General features: G+C 37.3%; 1 protein-coding gene across 1 annotated transcript in view; it reads right to left on the reverse strand.

Annotated features, from left to right (window-relative positions):
* Window positions 1-1,424: 1,424 nt before the first annotated feature.
* Window positions 1,425-23,447, reverse strand: part of LOC130229514 (spectrin beta chain, non-erythrocytic 1) — a 94,716-nt gene continuing 72,693 nt past the window's right edge. Inside the window, 23 exon segments of the mRNA XM_056458355.1 lie at window positions 1,425-4,686; window positions 6,433-6,475; window positions 6,579-6,752; window positions 6,851-7,032; window positions 9,507-9,608; window positions 10,006-10,081; window positions 11,587-11,702; window positions 11,804-12,000; window positions 12,126-12,210; window positions 12,304-12,347; window positions 12,350-12,441; window positions 13,953-14,025; window positions 14,028-14,196; window positions 14,296-14,673; window positions 16,357-16,561; window positions 16,643-16,773; window positions 18,677-18,970; window positions 19,048-19,137; window positions 19,324-19,548; window positions 20,239-20,502; window positions 21,180-21,326; window positions 21,532-21,622; window positions 23,214-23,416. Of these exon segments, the coding sequence (XP_056314330.1) occupies window positions 4,477-4,686; window positions 6,433-6,475; window positions 6,579-6,752; window positions 6,851-7,032; window positions 9,507-9,608; window positions 10,006-10,081; window positions 11,587-11,702; window positions 11,804-12,000; window positions 12,126-12,210; window positions 12,304-12,347; window positions 12,350-12,441; window positions 13,953-14,025; window positions 14,028-14,196; window positions 14,296-14,673; window positions 16,357-16,561; window positions 16,643-16,773; window positions 18,677-18,970; window positions 19,048-19,137; window positions 19,324-19,548; window positions 20,239-20,502; window positions 21,180-21,326; window positions 21,532-21,622; window positions 23,214-23,416 (3,591 nt within the window). The 3' untranslated portion in view covers window positions 1,425-4,476.

Raw genomic sequence — 23,447 nt, forward strand, 5'->3', positions numbered from 1 at the left:
TAAGGACCGTTAGTCTATATTTTAAACGAAAGCTCTGCACTTGAAAGCGCGGGAAGTACAGAAGAGTATAAAAGAGCCCGTTGAGAGACTTTCAGGGCATTTCCTGCAGGCCCTCGAGGTCTGTAGGCAGTTCAAAGCATTCTGTTTGAGTTTCAAGGGCAAATTCAGAACAAAAATTCTTTGATAGGTGCAGCCATGGTCAAAATTACAGGGAGTAGTTGCAGAATATAACAAACAGAAGTCTGATGCTTTATGCCTGATGGAGGAGCAGGAGGGAGGAGAAGAGATTTGCATTGGAGGCAAGCCAATTCTAGTTAAGATGGTAAACTTCATAGATGTGGACGGGTGAAGGTCAGAGTTCATGACCTGTTAATGTCTTAGCCGGGAGACCTGACAGAGGAAGAGGTCTGCTTTGTGCTTAGACATGTATGGGAACAGAAAATATTTAAAAAGGCAAGACTAAACCGTTATAGACAAATATTGGACAATGAGAGTCTTTCAGTCTGGATCAGGCATGGGCCGGTAGAAGATTCTGACGGTATGATAACCTTGGATAAAAATATCACGGTTTGACGGTATTGTGATTATTGCTCTGAAATAAGTTCTTTTTAAATGTCTGGGTAAAAAACTATTTTTTCCCCAATTGAACACACTATATTTTCTTTTGAAAATCGTTTAAAACACTTTAGCAGTAAACATGTCAGATTAAAATTAAGCATTGACCTCTGCTGCCTTTGTTTCAAAAACACAGATTTGTTTACTATTTAAAATGACATCTTTGAAGATCTTTTCTGCTGGAAATATTGTTGTTCTAAAAAAAAAAAAAAAAAAAGACGTAAGACGTAAAACAACTTACACATACCTTAGGAACGGTATAGCAGAAAATTTTAGCGGTTTTAAAACCTTGACTTTTCCAAACCGCGGTATACCTTGAAAATGGTTATCGTCCCATGCCTAGCCTGGATCTTTCAAAAGTCTGATGTTCTGGGTTGATATTATATTCTACTACCCCACTTAAAGCAAGAAAAATAGTGCAGTAAACAAAACTGCTTTTGCTACAAACCAGTGGGCTATCATGAAGACAATGTTTTATAGTAAACAGCAAAAATCAGTCCAAGGCACTCGAAAAATGTGGAAAAATATCTAAAAAAAAAATATTTAAAAAAAAAATGTTTCCATATTTTTGGAGTGCCTTGGACTGATATTTGCTGTTTATTCTGATGAATCCCTTACCCAAAGAGCACAGACACATTATCTAAGCTATCCCTAAGCACTTTTTGTTTGATTTTCAATGTTTTATAATAATTTGATAAAAATACCAGTTTGCAATATTAGACTAAATAAGTGTCATGTAAAAAGTGCATGACCGCACATACTCTTGCGAAAATAAGAATTGATTTGATAGGAGGAAAAAAATCCACACGTTTGTTTCTTTTCAAATCATGTTTTTATTCCTAATATTAGATGTAGATACACAAGTCAACAAACAAGTCTTTCTTGTTTAGATCAGTAATGAAAAATGCTCCACAGCACACTTGCCCCCAAGTGGCGGGGTTTGGTATTACAGACGAGAAACTCAGCAGGAATAGGCTGCAGTTTTACACGAGGTGCAGTTGCAACAGTAGTAGTATTAATAATGATAATAGTAATATTAATAATGACTTTTATATAATAATAACAATAATAACAACAGATAATAGTAGTGATATTAACAACCGAGGTTTAAAATCATGAATGGGATCAACATTCTTTAATAAATGGCCGTTTTCATGGGCTTGGTGGGATTCTTTTTTAAGACGCATTAAAATGTTGTCAAATATACTACTATTGGATGAAGAAATGAAGAAAAAAAAAAAAAAAAAAAGATCAGTACTCACACGCTCACATTTACCGGGAGGAGTTTCCCCCAACTGAATTCACTGTATTGCAATAAAACTAGATTCAATTTCCCTATAATTTCCTCACCAGTGCACTGAAATTTACACAGACTCAATTACCTAGATGCTGTAATGTAACTGACCATCAAAGCAAAACTGGGTTAAAAAGCACACTAGAAAGAGTAAAAATGTGAGAGAAAGCAAACGTTGCTCTTATATTGAGCAACTCGAATTAAAATAAACAGCACAAACTTGAAAGATTGCAAATCCAATAATGCAACACAATCTCTGGAAGCAGTTTAGCACACAGTCCCAAACTGTACGTGTAGGCGAAGAGTAAATGAATCATTATACAGCTGTTTTTGACAGTATTCTGAAGCACTGGCCTACAACTAGATCATCCTTTCGCAGTGTTTATATCCATTAGGATGGAGAACATCAGGCTGGCGGTCCAGCGAATGAGCTCCTAAATATTCATAAGTTTCAGTGACATTGTCCAATCGCTGAAATCCAGAAAGGCTGTCGTTTTGTGGGCTGGACAGGGTTTGGTAGAGAGTCTGCATCAGTTTCCTTCACATCAAACATCACAGCAATGATAAAGAAAAAAAAATTTTAATTCAACTTTCGGTTTTCTACGTCTTCATGTTGCCCCATAAAAGGAAATGCAGAGATGAATGACATTAGAGTGGACATGGCTCAATACTCCACACACCTCAGAGGAAGGGGCTTCATTGTATGACGTCAAATGAAAAAGAAAAACTCACGCTAATATTATCACACCAAGGCAAGCTTTCTGACAATCGTATGAGGCTGAAAAAATCTTTATCCTACAAAAATACTGATTTCATGCCACAGTGGGTACACTTGTTACCAATACATCATGCGTTTAACTGCAAAACTATATCTGAAATCATGTCTGCTAGGTTGCCATTGAGTCTGCCTCTGTGTCTACTTGTGGGACAGGAATTTGTTATCGCCTGCTGACTGCAAGTATAGAACTACAATTATAGAAGTATGCAGTAAAAATTTCACATTCCTCCAAGGAAGATAATTTACTTGTGATGTACACATAAAGGAAACAAATTATCTCAATCACCATGAGTGGGGGGGATAACGGCTGATTTGGTCCACATTAAGAATACCTCAGTAATTTCATTCAGAGTTGAAGCACATTCACAACCGATATACCTGAAAGCAACTTCTTCTGAGAACACACACACGTGCGCACACACTCTCACACACACACACTCCTAAAAATACAGCATCAACCTCAAGAAGCATCACTGACTCTAATCCCAACTTCAGCTGTCAAGACAGAGGTTCGTCCCTGTAAAATATTTAGAGTTAGGAGCGAGGGAAACATGCCCGCGTGCCTGCAGGTGTGTGAATGGGAAATCTGAAGCCTGAGAATACATTCCAATAGGAAACTTGGTCAATTACATCTTCAAATTAAAGTTACAAGAAAGCAAAGATATTTCTGTTCATCCTCAAATTATTTTTGAACACGAGTTTAATGTTTGGCTTGTGCAAGCGATTCTTGTGTTGTGTCTGTTTGCTTTTGAGCAATTATAAAACTAAAAGGTCAAACCACAGCATCACACCTCAATTTCAATCTTCACAACAAACACTTGTTTTTTTTTTCCTGGTCTAAGAACAGAACAAGATAAAGTAGTGAAAGGAACTTGATGAACTAAAGAAATAAGCCACACAATAAGAATGCATACTCAAAAATCTCCTAACAGGAATGAAAGAAAGAGAGATAGAAGATAAAAAATAAAACCACCATAAATATTCTTTTGAACTCTTTTCTTAAACTAAGTCGAAAAACTTTTTCGAAAAAAAAGTAAAGATAAAGCATTCAACAGTCAAATATAGAAAAACAAAACGCAAAGGAAAAAAAATCTGTCTGTCAGAAAAGCATGTAGATGAAAGGAAAAAGACCAGCATGAACTCCCACCTCAGGCTTATGGGCTTCTTTCTGTTTTGTCCTCTCTGAACATTAATTTATACCAACAATACTTACATTTTCTTTAAATATTCGACTTTAAATTGACTCAAAATTCCAACAGCAAAAAAATGCAATTAAACCTATAGTTTAAAAAAACGGACTGCGGTCCTTCACAAAGAAAGCGAGAGGCTGGAATTTAAGACAAGAAAAGGAAATCATGATGGTGGGGGGGAGAGTGGGGAAGACAAAAAGCACTCTTGGTCATTACAGCATGGATACGCCATCTAACCCACAGATAAAATGATTTCTAAGGGGAAAAGTTAAAAGCAAACTAGTCAAATTGAAGGGTATGAGCTGATCTTTCAGGGTGGCTCTTGGTCTCGATCAGAAACGCCATTCTGTGGGCTCAGAGCTCAACGTCTGGCCAAATGTGGTGTTCAATCTAGGAGGTGAGATTGATTAAGATCCACAGGTAAAATGACGCAGTTTTTAAAAATGAGTGGAAGAAAGAGATAGGGCAAAACAACAACAAAAAAATGTATCAATGGAAAGTTTTCTTTGCCTTTTCGAACTATCAGTTTCTCTTGAGTGTTGACAAACTTCCAACTCCTGCTTGGCTCACTTTGGAGATCTGTGGCGTTTTTTGGGTGCCTATTTCTTCTTGCCGAAGAAACTGAAGCGCTTCTCGCGGTCTCTCTCTTTGCCGTCTTTGTTGCGCATGGTCACTCCTCCAGCCTCGCCTGAGCTGGGAGACATGGGCGGCATGGTCATTGCTCGACTCAGACCTCGGGAGGCACCTGGCGAACGCTCGCTGGATGACATGGAGGACTGGATGGCTCGAATCCATGAACTCATCTCAGCCTGAAGGAGAAAACATCAATTGTCATAAGATGAGAGTTTGACAGGATGCCTGAAGTCTCAGTTTAAGCCTAAATGAAAATTCTAGTGGTGTAACAGATCACTAATCTCATGGTTCGGATCACACTACAGTTTTTGAGTCACGTATCGGACCATTTTTTGGATCTGCAAAAAAGGAGACGACGAATGTCATTTGCTTTCCATTTTTACAGAATTATTACTACAAAAACCCTTGGTTTTAACAAACTTAGAACCTGTAATTTTAATAAAAATAAAAGTCAAGACAGAACCAGCTGAAAAAAAAAGAAAAATATTCAATACAAAAAATTATCTTTGCTACTGTTGCTGATAATGCTAAATATAGAAATCTAACATCTTGTACAACATATCATATTTATTTTCAATTAATGATTCAACAATTCACACATAAAACTTGATGTTTCATTATAGGTGGATCATTTTTGAAAACCTATTCAGTGACATAATTTTGCTGGTTGTTTGTCGCCAACCATTGGTTACACAATGTAATTGCTACAACATTCACCAGCATCAAGTTCCATTAGACTGTGATTTTAATCTTTACCATAAACATGAGTGTTTATATCTGAACTATAAGCTGTTCTCCCAGTACTTCTGTGTTATTTAATTGTTTGTAACTAACCGAGAAAGTGTAAAAACGGAATCACAGGACAGGATACACCTTTAATTAATAACTTAATAAAGCATTTAGGTCCCACCTCAACTTTTCCGTCATCACTATATTTTACAGGGAAACTAAAATGCTTTCATACACGTGATTTGAATGACGGGGGAGGCAAACTCTGTAATTGTTATAAATGTTGGATCAACCTACAAGTTCAAAAACAGTTATTAATCAATGGGTCACATATGTTCCAAACTGTGGGTTGTGATCTGTTACACCTCTAGAAAATTCTGTCATTTACTACCCCTCATTTCATTACAAAGTAAAAGTCAAAAGTTTCTGGAAAATTAATTTCGTTCCTTCCATTGAGCGTCTGTTCACACAAAAGTCTGACTCTTCAAAACATGCATAAAGATGAAAAAAATTGACTTTGAGTGGCTTTACATTAGTGCAGTCTCACGGTCCACTAAACCAAACTCATATGTTTCCACAGCCCACTGCAATATTTAACTGAACCCACTATTTACTGGTGAGTTACATTGGTGCCGTAGCCCGGATGGGAGTGAGGTTTTGGGTACAACAGGTCACCAAACGTGTTACATGTACATAACAGGTCACCAAGCCCAGAGAGCCTCACATGCTGACATTTTTTAACAGAAAATCAAAATCCAGGTAGATGCCATAAGCAAGCAGACCATCAGCAGAGCAATCAGACTGAGCGGGTTTAGACTAGACCAGCATTTGTTGAGTGCAGATTTCAGACTTTAAACATTAACGTTTTTCCTCACATTTGAAGCCCGGATAGCCAAGCTGTTTATGTTCACCAATCAATGTTTACATCTGAACAAAAGAACAAATAAAATCTGTTCATGTTTTCAATCCAGTGTATCAGAAGTCTTCATTCATACAGATTTATTTATGGTTTTATCTCTATCCAACAATGTTAAGGCGTCACAGTTGTGGCTAAACAGACTTTCAAAGGAATGACAGTGAATGAACAAAATTCTGATGAGTTTTGAAAGACATCAGAGTGAGAAAATTAGAATTTTGGGACTAAAGAGTATGAATAAGAAGCATTATTTTTTCTTTTTTTGTGCAAAACTTACCTCATCCTTCGCTTGGAACAAGTACTCTTTTCCATCCCCAAGCCTTTAAAAAAACAAAATGGAATAATGTCACATACAAAGAACGGTTTTATTTTTTCATATTGATTACAAAACTAATCAAATTCCTCCCTTCATCTCCTTCTCACCTAAGTTTAAATACGTGTTTCCTTTTCTTATAGTCATGGGCAACCTCACAGACAGCCTCACCGAGGCTGATGGGAACTTCACCATGGTAGGGGATTCCGTTCGAGGCACTCTTGTTGTCCTTATAGAAGCCCAGGCTGCCTTTACGTAAAACGCAATATACATTCTGCCACGATCTACAAATGCACAAAAGAGAAAAAGAAGCCAGTTACACAACTAACCCAATTAGATTCTGTCAATCATTTTATAATTCTCCTCCAACTTTCTGCATCACCTGTTAGCTGATTTTTTGTTGTGCGCTTCCATTTCCTGTTTCCTGCATAGGATGCCCTCCATAGCTTCTGTGGTCCCCTCTGCTCCTCCTCGCCCTGGCAGTGTTGCTGAAGGGTCTTGCCGTGATGCTGAGTCAAGACCACTGTCACGGCCTGGACCGTTAACAGATTCTGACTCCGATCCCTGCTTGACCAAAACCAGCCACAGTTAGGACATGTCAGCGCTTTTACCAAGTCAGATTGTGATTGGCTCACTACTGTACGGGTTAGTTCTGTTATTATTGTAAAGGCTTTTGTAACTTCAAGGTTACATGCTATATTAACAGGCAACAAACATACTTTAAACTGTTCATTACAAACATTACATTCTCACATAAACTACATTACAGAATAGGGTCAGTAAGACATTTCTACGATTTATAAGACTTATGTATACCAGTTAGTGGATAGATTGTAAAATACTGTAAAAGCAGAAATAGTGAAATATTACTACATTCTTTATTATTTTTAAATGTTTTAAATTGTCAAAATTTTATTATCTATCATTAGAAAAAAACAAGCATCACAAGCTATCTTCACATGTTAAAATCACACATGAACATGTAAAACACACATGAAACTTGTGAATTTGAAACATTTTCATGTGCATTTTATTTTTCAAATGAATATCTTCCAAAACCACACATTCATGTAGGTATTATTACTTTTGTTCCGTATGCGTTTTACAAGTAATTTTAACATTTTTCATTTTAAAGCTTCTAACGCTCATGTGGACTTTCTGTAGGGGCAAAGATTTCGAATTTATTTGAACCAAAAATTTTTCTGTGATAGCAAATCTTATAATGTCAATCATTCTAATAAGCCGATTTGATTCATACATTCAGTGCTTAGCATATATAAGTACACCCCTCTCAAATCTAGCTTTTAAATTAATATATTTTAATAGGAAGCTATACATTACATACATTAGTCAGTACTGAAGCCCAAATCTGGAGCTTATCTAACAAAATAACTTATGATAACGGTCCAAAAACTAGTACACCCAATTTATACGTTAATGAAAATATAATACAAATTTAAAAAAAAGAGGAAAATCAAGAAAAACAAACAAAGAAATTTGTTGAAATTTGTAGGTTATAATTTATTTTGCAATATTTTGCCTTGAATTTAATGGTTTATCCTTCAATTTTCTAAATATGTTTGTTGACTAAAATATTATCTGATAAATATATCTGTTTAATAAATCTGTTTTGTTTAAATGCACCAAAATACATTTCCTACATTCACTGAGAAATGGATACAAATATTCATTTTCAAAATGGGATGTACTCAATTATGCTGGGCACTGTCTCAATTAACTGTGACATCTTTGAGGATTCTTTATAAATTATACAGTATTTATTTCATATACAAAACTTTAACATTATAAATAAGAAATATATAAAAAATAAATAAATAAACAATATTTTTATAAATAATACAACTTTAACATTATAAACAATAATATATAAATTAACATTTTTTAAATAAATAATACAACTAACATTACAAATAATAATATATAAATAATTAAATAAACATTTTTTATAAATAAATAATACAAGTTTAACATTATAAACAATAATATATAAATAAATAATTATATAATTTTTTTTTATAAATAAATAAATAAATAATACAACTTTAACATTATAAATAATAAACCTTTATAATAAACCTAAGATCAATGTTATATGTTATATCCTTGCTTTATCAAACGAATCTTACTGACCCTACATAAAACATGCCCTGTCTCAGTATTCCTATAATGAACCCAATTCTGTACATTTGGAGTTATTACCAGTGATAAGTAATTAAATTAGATATAATCCCCAGACTAACAACAAATATTAAAGTGTAAACCTTTATTCTCCCAATGAACGAACAAACCAAATAATCAAACTCAACACAACATATACATGCACACAAACAAACAAAAAGCAAAGGCACACTCAGAGAGACTAAAAAACACATCAAAAACACCGGCATGTTCCACCAAACATAAGGGCGGTATGGAAAAGCTGAGGATATGTGGGTGTGACGATGAAATAACACAACCACAAAGACACCAGGACACATCTGCCTAAAACAATTACTCAAACTAATTTGATGTCCTAAATACAAGTGTTAGGAAGTAAAATAATTGCCTTGGCATATAGAAAAATCCGATGAAACTGAAGGAAATAAAGAAACAAATGTCTTATGTGAGAGTTAGTAGGGTATTAGTTTAGCTGTTGTGATGCATCCAAACACCGTACGATAAGTTAAGCTCCCCTGACAACAAACAACAAAACATCAACGCTACACACAACAACAAAGCGTTAACATTACAAAAGTAGAAATTTGAATGTGCATCGCAAACATGTTGAAGCTTAGGCGTGCACAAGAAAGACAGCTGAACGTCCAAAATTACAGTAGCCAAATACATACATAGAAAGAAAAGAAAAGCACAAGACTGATCCACTCAAAGCAATAGAAAGCTTAGACTTTGCCCACTAGCAGGTGTGGTATAGCTGCCGTCATGCTGCGAGGCTGCTGGGTTTGTTAAGCGCAAGCAGCTATGGGGCAGCGATGCTACACTACGGCTACAGGCTGCTGCTGCTACGGGTTAGTACTCACACGCTCCTGTGCCTTGTGGGGTTTAGCCACAGGCTTAGAAACTGGGTTAGACTGAGGTTTAGGTTCGGCTTTCTTGAGTTCAGATACAGAGACCGATAATGACTGCAGATATAAGAGATGTCACAAGAATTGCGTGTTAACATGTGAGAGAGTTAGAATTAGTACTTGTGTGTGTGTTGAAATAGTTTGGACAGTTAAAAGACATCCACATAGTGTGACCATGAAAACAGACGTTTTGTTTTGTTGTGACACTCTCCTACACTTAGAGAGACTCAAAGAGTTCAGAGCAGAACACTGATATCAACATAAATAATTGAGAGGAACAAGGAAAAAGACACTGAACACAACAAGACAGAACAGTTGAGAACGGGACTGTGACTTGTGTCTTGACATGAATTGTAAAACTGTGTCCGTACACTGACATTATGAAAGTGAATGCCTATTTGGATCATTAATGAATACAGAATTTAACAAAAGCGCAGTGTGAACGGTATCTGACCTGTGACGTGTCCTGGTCGCTGTAGACACCATTGACAGATACAGACTGGTTCAATGTAGTCTGGTCCAGACTCGTCCTTTAAGAAAAGACACAACAAAACTTAGTTAGAGCTGGGGTCCAAAAGTATATTTTCCTCTTATTTGGCACTTGAAAGGCATAATTAACTGTTTTGCCCTTAATTAAATGAAATGTATTATTCCCCAACAACATACTGTTCTCATAAAAATCTAAATGTTTACCAAATAAATAACTAAATGAATAAATAATCCTTGGATATGAAACTCTTTTTCACTATCACATTTTTTTTGCTCACTACAGTCAGAATTTTGGTCAAAAACTTAACTGTTTTCTTTTTGTTTGGTTTAAAAAAATACAAACAAACAAAAAAAACTTTATTTTTATACATTAAAACATTTTACAGAACGAAACAGTCAGTGTCAGCAGCAATTATTAAAAATAAAAAATAATAATAATAACAACATCAATTAACACTCCAGTAACTAAAACAGATTACAAACAACACATACATCATTTTCAGGGAGTACTATGTCCTGTTGCCATGTTCAGATACATAGTAACAGGTGCCCATCTTTGTCAAAAATATCCAATTTCAATTGAAGTTAAGCAGTCCATTATATATTCCATTCTATATACTGATTCAAGTTTTTCTATTCACTGTGCTATTGTTGGAGGGTGTGGCCTCATCCAATTTACTGTTATAGTCTTTCTTGCACTTAGTAAAAGTACATGTAGTATCTATCTCTGATTATTATTATATACATCATGGAGTTTCCAATCAAGCAAGAAAAACAGGGGAGTAAAAGGTAGATCTAACTGCATAATTTTCATAATCTCAATCTTTACCTCTTGCCAAAATGCCAGTAACTTCAGACATTCCCAAAATATATGTGCATGATTACCTACATTCCAGCAACTCCTCCAGCATTCCTGTGACTGTGGACTGTTAACATATTTTGACACCATCAATGGTGTTCTAAAAAACACATTTTTTTCCAGTCAAACTCTTTCCAGTTATCTTTTACAGGCTATTGATCCCCTTATGAGATTCTGAACATATGTTTCCCAAATCTCATCCTCCATTTTTTTATTCAAATTCCACTTGCCCTAATATTACGAGTGGTACTATCTGTTAAATCCAGAATTAGTCTAATATTTATGTGTGACATGTCTTTTATGTAGTCCTTTTTGTTTTTTTATATATATATATATAAAATACTGTTCCACATTAGTTAGGACTTTTTTAAAAAATATTTCCTTTTCTTTATGATTTTGTAATGTAGCTTCTTAATTGTAAGTATTGAAAAAAATCATTTGATGACAACATAAATTTTTCTTTAAGATCAGAAAATGAGCGCATATTCTTATAAATCGACTGTTCTGCCAGATAAATCTAGATATAAAAGTTTATCTAGCATGTTAAATGTAGATCCTGGAATCCATATGGGTAGGGACTGAAAAACTTAACTGTTTTCTATTTAGATATTTTTAAAATGTTATATAGTTTCTTCATTGGCAAAGGTGAATTAGGTAGAAATAACAGCAAGAAAAGACCTTTCTTACCTTGCAGCAGAGTCATTAATCTCAGACTGTACTACTTCCTCCACAGGGGGAGGTGTGGGTGGCCGTCGGGCCCTCTCTTCCTCTTCCCTTCGTCTTTGAATTTCCTGCTCCTCCAGCTGACAGAGAAAAACACAAGAGGAGAAAAATATTACAAAATGGAGGATAAAGTGTCATCAAATCCTGCCTTTTTATTGGAGTAGGAGTGTGTTTAACAAACCGTGGTGAGCTTCTCTAGCTGCGAGAATCGATCTTCCCAGCCTGCTGCCAGTTTTTCAAAGGCTTCGTGGCGTTTGATGAGACTCGCAACCTCATCTACGTTAGAGCCCAGTTCTGCTGCCCTGACCAGCGGCTCCTGCCCAGCCAGCCATGACTCAGCCATAGATGCATCTCTGCCGAACTGCAAAACCTCCAGAACTAACAAATGCATACAAACAGAGTGTGTAAGGATGTGTCATACACACACCAATACTGTCACATTTGATGCAAATCTCATTAGCATCCCACCAGTTGCAGAATCAGGCTTCCTCCCACATACTCACCAATCTGTAAGTGCTCCATTTTTTCTTGCCACTTCTGGTTAATTTCAGTGCGTTTGGCCTGAAGCTGGTCTAACTTTTCTTGAATCTAGAAATCAGACATTCAATTACCATACACACAGTGATGAATGTGTTAGATCTTACATTGAGCAAAGAGAATAAGTGTGTGGTGTGGGCAGACCTCATCTGAAGCATAGTGATTGTTGTTGATGAGTGTGCGTCCATTTCACTGCAAGCAGTGAAGCTGTCTGCTCTAGTCTCTATCTCTGACTTGATGTCCTGATGGTTGGCGATGACCAGACCAGCTGAGGAGACATCCCTACAACAACAAGGTGCACAGATCATCAGCTTGTGTGTAATTCATTTTTATATAGATTCTTAATGTAAGAATTTATAGATTTATCACCAATGTTACCATCAGAGATTTATAATGTCAACATCTGAACTTTGTTCATCAAAGAACTAACAATTAAAGAAATGACTATGCTATTTTGCTTTTGTGGTGACTGGTTCAAAGATCGGTCTGGTACAGTTTAACTTCCACATTAGAGATTACAAATTGTTCTCCAGAATTTTTACATGGTTAGACAATTGTGCTGAGCTGCAAAGGTAGAGTGTATGCATGACATTATCACGCTGCTGCCCGTCTACCAGTTTCTACATAGCAGGTTATATGAAAGTGCACTATTATTGTTGTTTTGTTATTTAATTAAGTAAATGTCAGTTAAAAAAAAAACTCCAAAAAACAGAAAAATCTCATCTTCATCATCTACATAGCATTATGGCTGATTTCATTACACAAAGGCAACGACAAGAGCATTTGTATTACATTCCAAAAAACGTCATTATTAGCAAAAGAAAGGAAAATGCATCTGTATCCACAGAGACTGGCCTGAAATGGCAAAGAGAACCATTTGGCCCGACATGAAAGATCATGTGATATTGACTACTAGAGTAATAGCAGCAGAAAATTTAGCATTTTCATTATAAGAATAAATGTTTTTAATATTCAAACTGAAAACTTGTCAAATTGTAGGTAATATTTTACAATACTATTTTACTTTATATTGCACCAAATAAATGCTGCCTTTGTGAGCATAAGAGACTTCTTGAAAAATAATATAAAATCATATTAATGCCAAAATTTGAACAGTAGTATTTATTGAGGGTAAAGGAATCCTAAGGTAAATTCAACACCTTTTAAAGACTTTTTAAAGATCTTCTCAGAATATTTTAAGGCAGCATCGCCCCAAAGTTCTAATCAGTATCAAACCTTTAACTTGATAAACAGTTGTAGTTAAATAAATAAATGGAGCACAACCACACAAACAACTGTGATAAGCTCAGAAGAAACAAAGATGGAAAGAATAAATACGTGGTTGTTTTCAGTGACAGGCTTCAGCCACTGTTTAAACTAGTCTTTTCCAACCAGGGAGTACACAAACTTCCATTTTCCCATTTTGACGTCTGTTTCACTCTACGGTTTCGCTACATGTGGAGAGCGTCACATCACCTTCCCGTGTTTGTCGTAAATTAGTTAACATCACCCGGACAGAGGAGCTAACCCAGACGCACCCCAGCCCGAACCAATCGCATGGATCGAGCACGCTGTTGTTAATATAAGGAGGAAAATAAATATATTTATGCTTTTTTGGAGTCAAACACTTTGGACAACGCTTGAATAAAATTTAAGACCTCATAAAAACGCACTGAAGACTTTAATGGCCTTAAGTTTCTCATAATTGATTTATCAACTTTTAATACTTTTTAAGACCCTGTAGACACCCTGTTATTTAATGGAGAATTCACCATAGACAGGTTCGCACATACCTCGGACTGTCATGTGACTGGATCTGTAAGTTGATTCCTTCCATCCACAGCATGAGGTCTCGAACCATGTTAAGAATCTGAACTTCTCCACCGTGTCCAATAGGAGCAGCCGCCTGGCTTGAGTGGCAGACTGAAGTCCCTCCCAGGCTTCTGTGACTGCACGCTCATGCCGATGAATATCATCTGCTTTCTCTCCGGCGTATGCTTTCTGCAGACGTGCAGCATCGTCCTGCACCTGTGTGACCTGCAATGAAGTGTACAAAAATGTTGAATCTTGTGTCAATCGATCAAAATCAAGAACATTTACAACATACAACTGACAAGATTAAAGCAAAGCTCTCACCTGCCCACTGAGCGCCTGCACATCATGCTCATAGGCTGTATGCTGTCTGAGAAAGTGCTGGACGGTATTCAGGTCCCGTCCGAGTTCAGCCCCAGCTAGCGTCTCCTTCTTCTCTCGTATGAGTCCCAGAGCTTCCCGGGCGTCCTGATGGAAGCGGTGCAGCTCATACGAGGCGGCCAGCATCTGTGTGCGTGTGTCGATGAGCTCCAGCAGGTCAGCCCAGGCCTCATTGAGTCCATCCTTCCACTCAGCCACGCTGGCGTTTTCAGGATGACCCGACTCGATAAGTTCATCTGCCTGAGCATTTACTGCATCTACACGCTCCTGGCCAATTGTGCTGGTGTCTCGCGCAAACTCCCGGAACTTGTCACGCAACATCTGAAGAGTGAGGAGAGAACATCTAGTGTTACAGATGATAACAGCACCTTATAACCGTCACACAAACTTTAAGTAGGCTTTCACTTTCAGTGAGTTTGCTCAAGTTGTCTGGTGCCACATTCATGTTCTACTGAATCCTGGTCCATATGCAGAAAATGCACACGACGTATGATGATCTACTGTATGTGCATTGCCTGAATGTGCTTTTCTGCTTCTTGAAATCAGACTGCCTTGAGGATAAAGCTGACAGAGAGCCATTCACTTGTGCATGCTTTCACATTACCAGGTTTTAATGTAAACTGCATTATTTCTAACTAAACTGACAGCACGCAAATACCCCAAGACCCTCCATTACTAATCCAGACACCTTTCCAATAGGGGTTTTTGTTTCAAAACACTCCCTATCAATAATAGCATTAGCATCAAATGTTGTTCAACACACTGGAGTTGGAGATTTTCTTACGATGGGGGAGATGAAATATCTGTATAACAATGGAAAAACCTTAATGCTAACTTGGTCACATGAAGCACATCTTAGCCAATCACATATCGGGCTTTTGGTCTTCTTTCCTGCTTACTGCCATAGAGGCATGTTGCATTAAGCTGCGGTTACACTGGGCTTTTTCTCCCCATAGACTTCCATTCATACACACGCGAATGCGTCAGACCAGAAACGCAAGGTCATGCGTCAAGTTTTGCAGGTCGCTGCGGTGCAAAGTTCAAGCTTGGTAAACTCTGACCTGCGAAATCGCATCACTTAACTGCGTGAGACCAATCGAGGATCAAACACGACCTTTCTGGACAGAAATTTAAAACATGGAGCAATCGCTCGCTTTTTTTAAATGTCTAATCATCTTGTTTAATCCCGTCCCTTTTCGCAGCGCTGTACGACAGAATTTCGCACACACAAACTCTAGTGTGACCGCAACTTTAGCCGTTATACTTTTTAGGCGTGACCAACCCTGTTCCTGGGAATCGACCTTCCTGCAGATTTCAGTTGCAACCCATATCAAACACACCAGCTTGTAATTATCAAGTGCTGTTCAGGTCCAAATTAATTGGTTCAGGTGTGTTTGATTAGGGTTAAAACTGAACTTTGCAGGAAGGTCGATCTCCAGGATCAGGGTTGAGCACCACTGTTTTAGGCTAATCATTTCAGAGCTGGCTTCAGTTGGCTTTGCTGAAATATCATAAAATCATCAACTTTGATTGCATAAAGTCTACTTTAGTCTGAAGTCTCACTGATATAACACAGAGAGACCAGACCGTACATTTCTCATTGATTTAAAACACATTTACATTCGCAGTCAAGACTATATTATACAAATATAATGTATTAAACCATACTGAACTGAACTAAACTGAAGTTCAACTCTGAAAACTGGACTGACACAGTTTCAATTTACTAGAAGTTCTATGTTAAGTTGCATTGACACAATCTACATTTGAAAGAGCTATAGAAATAAAGATGAATTGAATTTTAATATGTATCTACTTGGAAGAGTATATGTTCAAAGTTTAGTTAAAGGACAATTTTTTAATCTACTGATGAGCAAAAGGCCAAATTAAACACAAATAATCTAAATTAAAGCAGATCTAGCCTAAAGAAGCAATTTTTACATACATTATTTTGTAATTCCTGTAGTGAAGACTGAGGAAGTGTGAAAATAGTGGATATCATACCGTGACATGTTCGTAGTCTTGTCCAAGTTCATGAGATCCGGCGACGACCTCTCTTTCGGCGATCCACTGCTCTAAATCATCCACCTCTCTCTTCAGCTGGGTCAATCTCAGTCTCTCCTGCAGTTTACCCCTCCTCTCCTCGGCTAGATCCTTCAACCCTGCGTACAGTTTATCCACCTGGGCCTGCCTCAGAGTGATCCTTTCACTACAAGATGAAAGCAAATAGATTAAACCATTTCTTCATTAGAAATAAATTATAGTCTAGAGAACCCAGTGCGCCTCTGACCTCTCCGGGTGTTCGCTGTTGACCATGAGTCTGCTGCTGTTGGCCAGCTGGTGGATGGTCTGAGCGTAGTCCTCAAGAGCCTGCTCCAGAATCTGGTGTTTCTTCACCATCACCAGAGCACTCTGCTCATCCTGCAACAGCCATCAGAAAAACTTGAAACACTGCATACATGAACACCACAAAAACATCAAGAACTCATCAAAACGATAGCATGAAAGAACTACTATACTACACTACTTCATCAACAGAGATGGGAAGTAATGAAGTTTGTTACTGTACTTAAGTAGATTTTCCTGGCATCAGTACTTTACTCCACTATTTATTTTTTACTTTTCACTTTTACTTCTTACATTTGTACACAAATATATCTGTACTTTCTACTTCTTACATTTCTTTTAAACCACGGCCGCTACTTTCGTTTTCATGTGTTTGGTGGCGCGATCTACATTATTGCTTGTCATTGTGCAATATGCGCGCCTTTTTGATGCAATCAATCTACTTTTCCTCATTGTGTGCCTGCGTGCTGCAGTGCGCGGCTTTTTCGAAGAAGGCCATCACGCACCGTACTTAGGCTAGTTTATGAAGATACTATAAGAAAGGCTAGGATGACTACGCAGATGAGACAGAGGGAGTCGGTGAGTTTTCACATGACTGATGCTGTCCTGTTTACATGGTAATAAGACATCTTTGCTCGTCTTATCACAGGTAGAGAAGAGAGAGACATATCAGTTCAAAAGCATGTAGTTTAATTGCTTAAGCCTTTTGTCCACCTCTGATCATACTCAACGGGCTTTCTCTGGTCTTTCAATCTAATCTACTACGAAAAATAGTGCTTTTTTGTAAAGATTTGTAGGTTTAGTATTAAAACAGTCAAATACTTTATAAAATTTTTATGCATTGCGATTTATTTCTGATAAGTTGATATTTCCTAATAGAGAATTTCTGCTGTCTTATTGACTATATGATTTTACATATAGGACTGTACTGTTGTCTTCAATAAATAATTTAACAAATATTTTACAGCAACAAAATTAAATATACAAGGTAATTTATGAATAAAAATATAATGCAAAAGATCCTGAATTTATCACGTGAAAAAAGATCATGCACATGATTTGTAGGTTGTAGTCACGCCTGTATATGTTGCTTTTAGCATTGAATAAATATATTACAGTTTTTCTCAGTCACTTTGGTTCATTTCTCAGATCAGAACTGATATTTCAAAATCAGAACTGAAAACTGTTCCAGCTTCCAGCTGCAACCCAGTACTGTTAAACACCCATACACATTCACACAGACACTTATACACTACTGCCAATTTAGTTACCTACTATTCACCTATACCGCATATCTTTGGACTGCGGTTGAAATCAGATAGTCACCTAGCTAGTGAAACCAAAACATTTAGTAGTAATGGGTACTTTTTACTATTGTACATTTTTCAGACCGTACTTTTACTTGAGTACAAAAGTGTAATCAATAACTTTTACCAGAGACGTTTTAAGCATGAGTATCTGTACTTCTACTTAAGTAAAGAATGTGTGTACTTTTGCCATCTCTGTTGATCAACAAAGGATTAATTTGAGATTTATTAGGCTGGCTCTGCTAGCAGCCATAACATTTTTAACTTTGCTATGGAAAGATTCTAAGCCACCTTCTACTTCTATGTGGATTGAAGAAGAGCCATCCTACATCGGCTTTGGAAAAAAATTCATTTCGTTTGAAAAAGCATCAAGATATAAGGGCAGCTTTATGTCCTGCTTGGTATACCAGGATATAATTTGTTTGTATGGGTTGGAAGTTGGGGGCATGTATAAGGGAGTATATTTAGTGATGACAGATCTACAGTACTTTGTTGTATGCTGTATTTAACTTATAAAAACATAATGTAATGTATATTTTACTTTTGTCAAAAAGTAGGGTGAGCCCAAACTTTTGGACAGTAGTGCATAATGTCTCATACTCTCAAACCTGTTTGAAGCATCATCTTTTTGTAAATCTGTTATGTGTTACACACAATTCAGTCTCACTGACCTTCGCTTTCTCCTCTGACATCATATGAAGCTCTTGTTCTCCCATCCAAGCCTCCGCCTCTGCGGCATCTGTGTAAAACTGCTGCGCTCTGTTAGCCTCAGCTAGCCTCACGTTCCTCTGCTCCGTCTCAGAAATCAAAAGGGCCCACAATTCCCTCAGCTCCGCCAGACGGCCATCAAGAGCAGCTCTCCTCTCCCTGTCCATCTCAGACTCTTTTCCAGGGGACATATTCGTACCGTGAGCCTGGATGTCATCGATACGAGGCTGGTGACCTTGAATCTCCTTCTGCAGAGTCTGTGGGATGTTGGAAAGTTGGTTAGATAACAAAAATAGAGGAAAAAGTTAAATGTTCACTGACTGCGATGGTTTACCTGATTCTTTTTCATGAGCAGCTGAACACTGGGCAGATCTTTACCATGGTCTGTAGACGTGGCAAGGGGCATCCTCTCCTTCACCCACAACTTCAGACATAAGCAATGAAAAAGTCTTAGAAATGTTTCTGTATATGTAGGATTTGGATTAAAAGTGACATTTTGAAGTAGAAAGACATGGTGTGTAAAATAAAATATACTCCAATAATCTTTGTTCAATGTCTTTATCATTTCATCTTTTTTTAATGTTAGTGTAGCTTCCTGCTTGAGACTCACAATCTCATCCTCAAGATCTCTGTTGAACTGATGAGCCTCTTTTGAAGCCAGAAGATGCTGCCTTCGCTGTTTCAGAGGGTCCTGCAGCTGAGAAAATCTGTCTGTCACTCTTCTCTGCTCCCCATCCACCTCCACTATCCCAGAATCTTCTTGGGCCAAGGCCAGAGCCTGTGACTGCAGCGACTGGACTTCTTTCTCACGCACATCCATCTGATGCTCCAGCATCTGTGAAACATGGAGTCACATAGGTAGACATAAGAATAATATTAGCCAATAACTTGCCTATTCAGGCTAGGGGTGTCAAAACGACTCGTTTCTACAGTGCGCGTGATGCAGATGAAGACGATTTGCTATAAGTTTAATAATAGACCATAACCGGTTATGATACACTGACAGTTTTCTAACATCATTTGTTGTGGTAGCATGGTGTGGTGAGGGAGGTAGGGTCCTTCACACACACATACTGTAAAAAAAACTCAATCTCTCCCACTTTTTGAGCTGCAGTACACACCGCTAAACATGTCATTATTACTTATTTGATGTTTGCTACATTAAAGAAGCATGTTTTGAGGTTCAGTTCATATATCTAACTACTCATATTTAATGACAATATTTTATACATGAAGTAAAACTGAAAATTGTCAATGCATCATGTATGTATTGTTCTGATGTATGATGACTGTAATTAGCATTTGAGCAAAATCACTGATATAAAAATCATAATTGTATCGAACAGTGAGAGAAGCATCCACTAGCTCAGAATGTTTTTTAATCTCTTTCTCATGTAAATGTTTAAAAAGAGAATGTCATTATATCCAAATGATCTTGTGAGTTCCACAGATTACAAGATGGTTTGATTACACACAAATGTGATACGAGTATGTCTACTATCTTTCTACTTGGCCTCAGACTTGCCTGGTGTTTTTTAAGCAGGATGTTGACACTGGTGAGATCTTTTCCAAAGTCATCGCTCTGGAGTTGAGAGGAGATATTCTGGAGCCAGGAGTCCAGCGCTGAGCAGCTCTGTGTGAACAGCTCCGCTCGGTTAGCGTCAAACAGACACTGAGCTTTGGCTTGGGTGGTGTTCTCCAGCTCTACCCACTGCTTCTGCAGACCGCTCAGAGTCTCTGATACCGTCTGCTCCAACTCAGGCTTCTCCTTCACTAACACCTGACCCTCCTATAGAAGCAGCAGAAAGAGACAGGAGATCAGTGTAGTTCTGCAGTTTGTAGTTCTCCTCATGAGTTCACATGCCTTGTTTTTTTTTTTTTTTTTTGTTAGCATGGCCATAAGAAACCAGACTAAAACTGCATTCTTACATGCTTTCAAAGATTCCCACACAATTCACATTAAACTTTAAAATGCAATTAGCTGACTTTTACTTAAAGGGAGTAAACATGTTGCATTTAAAACAATTAGTTGACTTTGCTTAAAATAACGTGATTATTAAAATTAAGTAAATAAAATATTTCACTATTAAGTCAACTTAACATTCCAAGTTTCATAAGACATAATGGTGCAATCTGTCAGATGTAGCACAGTGCTTATACAGTAAAGGCACAGCTAAACAGTGTATTAATACAATTTATAGTCAATTAAATTTCAATATTGGAAACAGTGACTATGACTTTGAACGAACACTATATCTAAAGATTTATGAACAAACCTGTGCATTTACATATATTTCACTTCATACATTTTCACACTATCCACATCAAGATTCATTTCTAGCCAATAAAATATACAATAGCTGAGCATTTTCTGACTTTCATGATTTCTCCAAGCCTGGAGATCACTGTTTGAAAAACTATAATGCCACAGAGGTGCACTGGATATCTGATGCTCAGGGGAAGTACCTTGTCGATCTTGTCCAGCCAGTCTTTATTGGAGGCCAGCTCAGCCATGAATGCCTGGTGCTTCTGCCACTTGCTGTGGAGGTTTCTGGCTTCATCATAGGACATATCCTGAGCAGTCAGCATCTTCTCGTTTATCCACAATGTAAGCTACAAGAACAAGTAAACAAAGGTCTTATTAATTACACAAAGATCTGAATCTGGCATCCCTGGATTCTTCCTCTAGGGGGTGCTGCGTATCCCTGGTGTAGTTTATATAAGTGTTATCTTTCGCCAGATGCCAGTAAGAGGGACCCTGTCAGTGTGACAGATGTACAGTATGTAATCTTGATTGCTCAGTATTTTGTATCATTACCTCTTGTCCATCCTGCAGGAAATGCTGCAGCTCTCTGTTATCCTTCAGTTTAGCCAGCAGCTCGTTGGCAGCTTGTTTATTCTTTTGGTGCCTGAAGGAGAACACGAGATAAAAAACATGATGTTATCTGAACTAGCCTTAATAGGTTTGTTAGGGCCTGAGCCCGTGTATATGTCCACATGGCAACAATCATGTTTTTTCTTTTATGGATTCTAATGTTTTGGATTGAAACGTATGGATTCTAACTTGCATAAATGTATAATTTCAATAAATGTCTGTGAATGTCTACAAATGTAACTTTTGCGGATTGACCTATATCCATTGTCATGTAGATGTAGCCTGTATTTAACATACATCATTGTCGGGATTGCACATTTCCAGTAAAGTGCAGTTCTTGGGTATAATTTGGCTTCATAAAACTATTACAGTAAATGTTTTTTTAAATACATTGCTCATCAATGTCTAAAACATTTGTGGTGCTTACTACTTTTTTTGAAAAACCCTGAAAAGTTTTTTTAAACAAGTTAAAAAGAAGTGCATTTATTCGAAATAGAAATTAAAAAGCATTAAAATGTCCTATAAACGGCATGTTTTTCTATAGTTTATAGAGCTAGGGCGCCGCCATCTTGGAATATCACGGGGTTGGTTCCGTTCCCTCAGTTAAACAGACAGTATGGAAGTAATGGACTGAACACAGAGAATGCAAGGCCTAATTTAACCCAATGTGTGAATTTGTGGGTTTGGAGCTAGTGCAAATTCAAGCATCAGATGTGTGTCTAATATAAACATACATTATATATATATATATATATATATATATATATATATATATATATATATATATATATATATATATATATATATATATAATTTTATCTTTTTTCCTCTTTTAATTACCGATCATTTGATGTGCTTTGGTTCACTCTCTGTATTACGCTGCCTGACTGGGTTTCAACAAGGTCCGATGCCAATGTAATGGGGCGGGTACTTTCACTTTTCACTACAACAGCCCCTCACCTCTTTTCGTGTTTAAACCACACTATGGCAGTTTTTATGTCCTTCATACACATTGAGAGATCGAGTTGATCAACTTGAAAAGGGAATATGTCTTGACAATCAACACAGACCTGATTTAGTAAAGTGTAAAGTCATTTGCTTCAATCGTTGCATTAGTCTAAATGTAAATCCCCTCGTCAGGCAGCATGAAAGAGTGGACCAAAGCGCATCAAATGTATAAAAAAAAAAAGAAAAGAAAACGTATGAATATTTTTGTATATATTACACACATCTGACGCTTGTATTTGCACCAGCTCTGCAATGCATCTCCACAACTTCACACATTGAGTTAAATTAGCTTTTCCAGTCTCCATGTTCAGTTTACTTCTATTGTATCTGTTCAGCTGAAGGAACGGAACCAACCCTGTGACGTCGGACACATTAATATTCAAAGAGGGCGGCGCCCTTGCTCTAAAAGCTATAGTAAAACATGCCCTTTTCTTCAAAATGGTTTATTAATTGAATTTGTATAATATCATTTCAATCAAGTGGAAACCAATTTACAAAATTATGTAAACTTGACTGACTGCTTCACTTCCACTTTAATATACAACTGCAACATTTCTAAGGTCTCACCATCCACCTTTGCATCTTCTACACATTTTTATTAGTCTGTTCCTCCTCACCTTTCCTGAATAGAGTCAGTCTTCTCCTGGATCTTGTCTGCATAGGTGTTGCCATCAGATACAAGTCTCCGTCCAGACTCTACCACACCGTTGATCTTTTCTTCGCTGGCCTCCATTGTAGTGAGGAAATCCTCATGTTTCTTGATGGCCTCCTCAGCCCCTTGCAGGCTGGATGGCATCTCTGTATGTGACAGAACATACTCCTGTGGGCAAAGAGAGATGAAAGCAGGCTAT

Source organism: Danio aesculapii, chromosome 5, assembly GCF_903798145.1.
Source record: "Danio aesculapii chromosome 5, fDanAes4.1, whole genome shotgun sequence".
Classification (NCBI taxonomy): domain Eukaryota; kingdom Metazoa; phylum Chordata; class Actinopteri; order Cypriniformes; family Danionidae; genus Danio; species Danio aesculapii.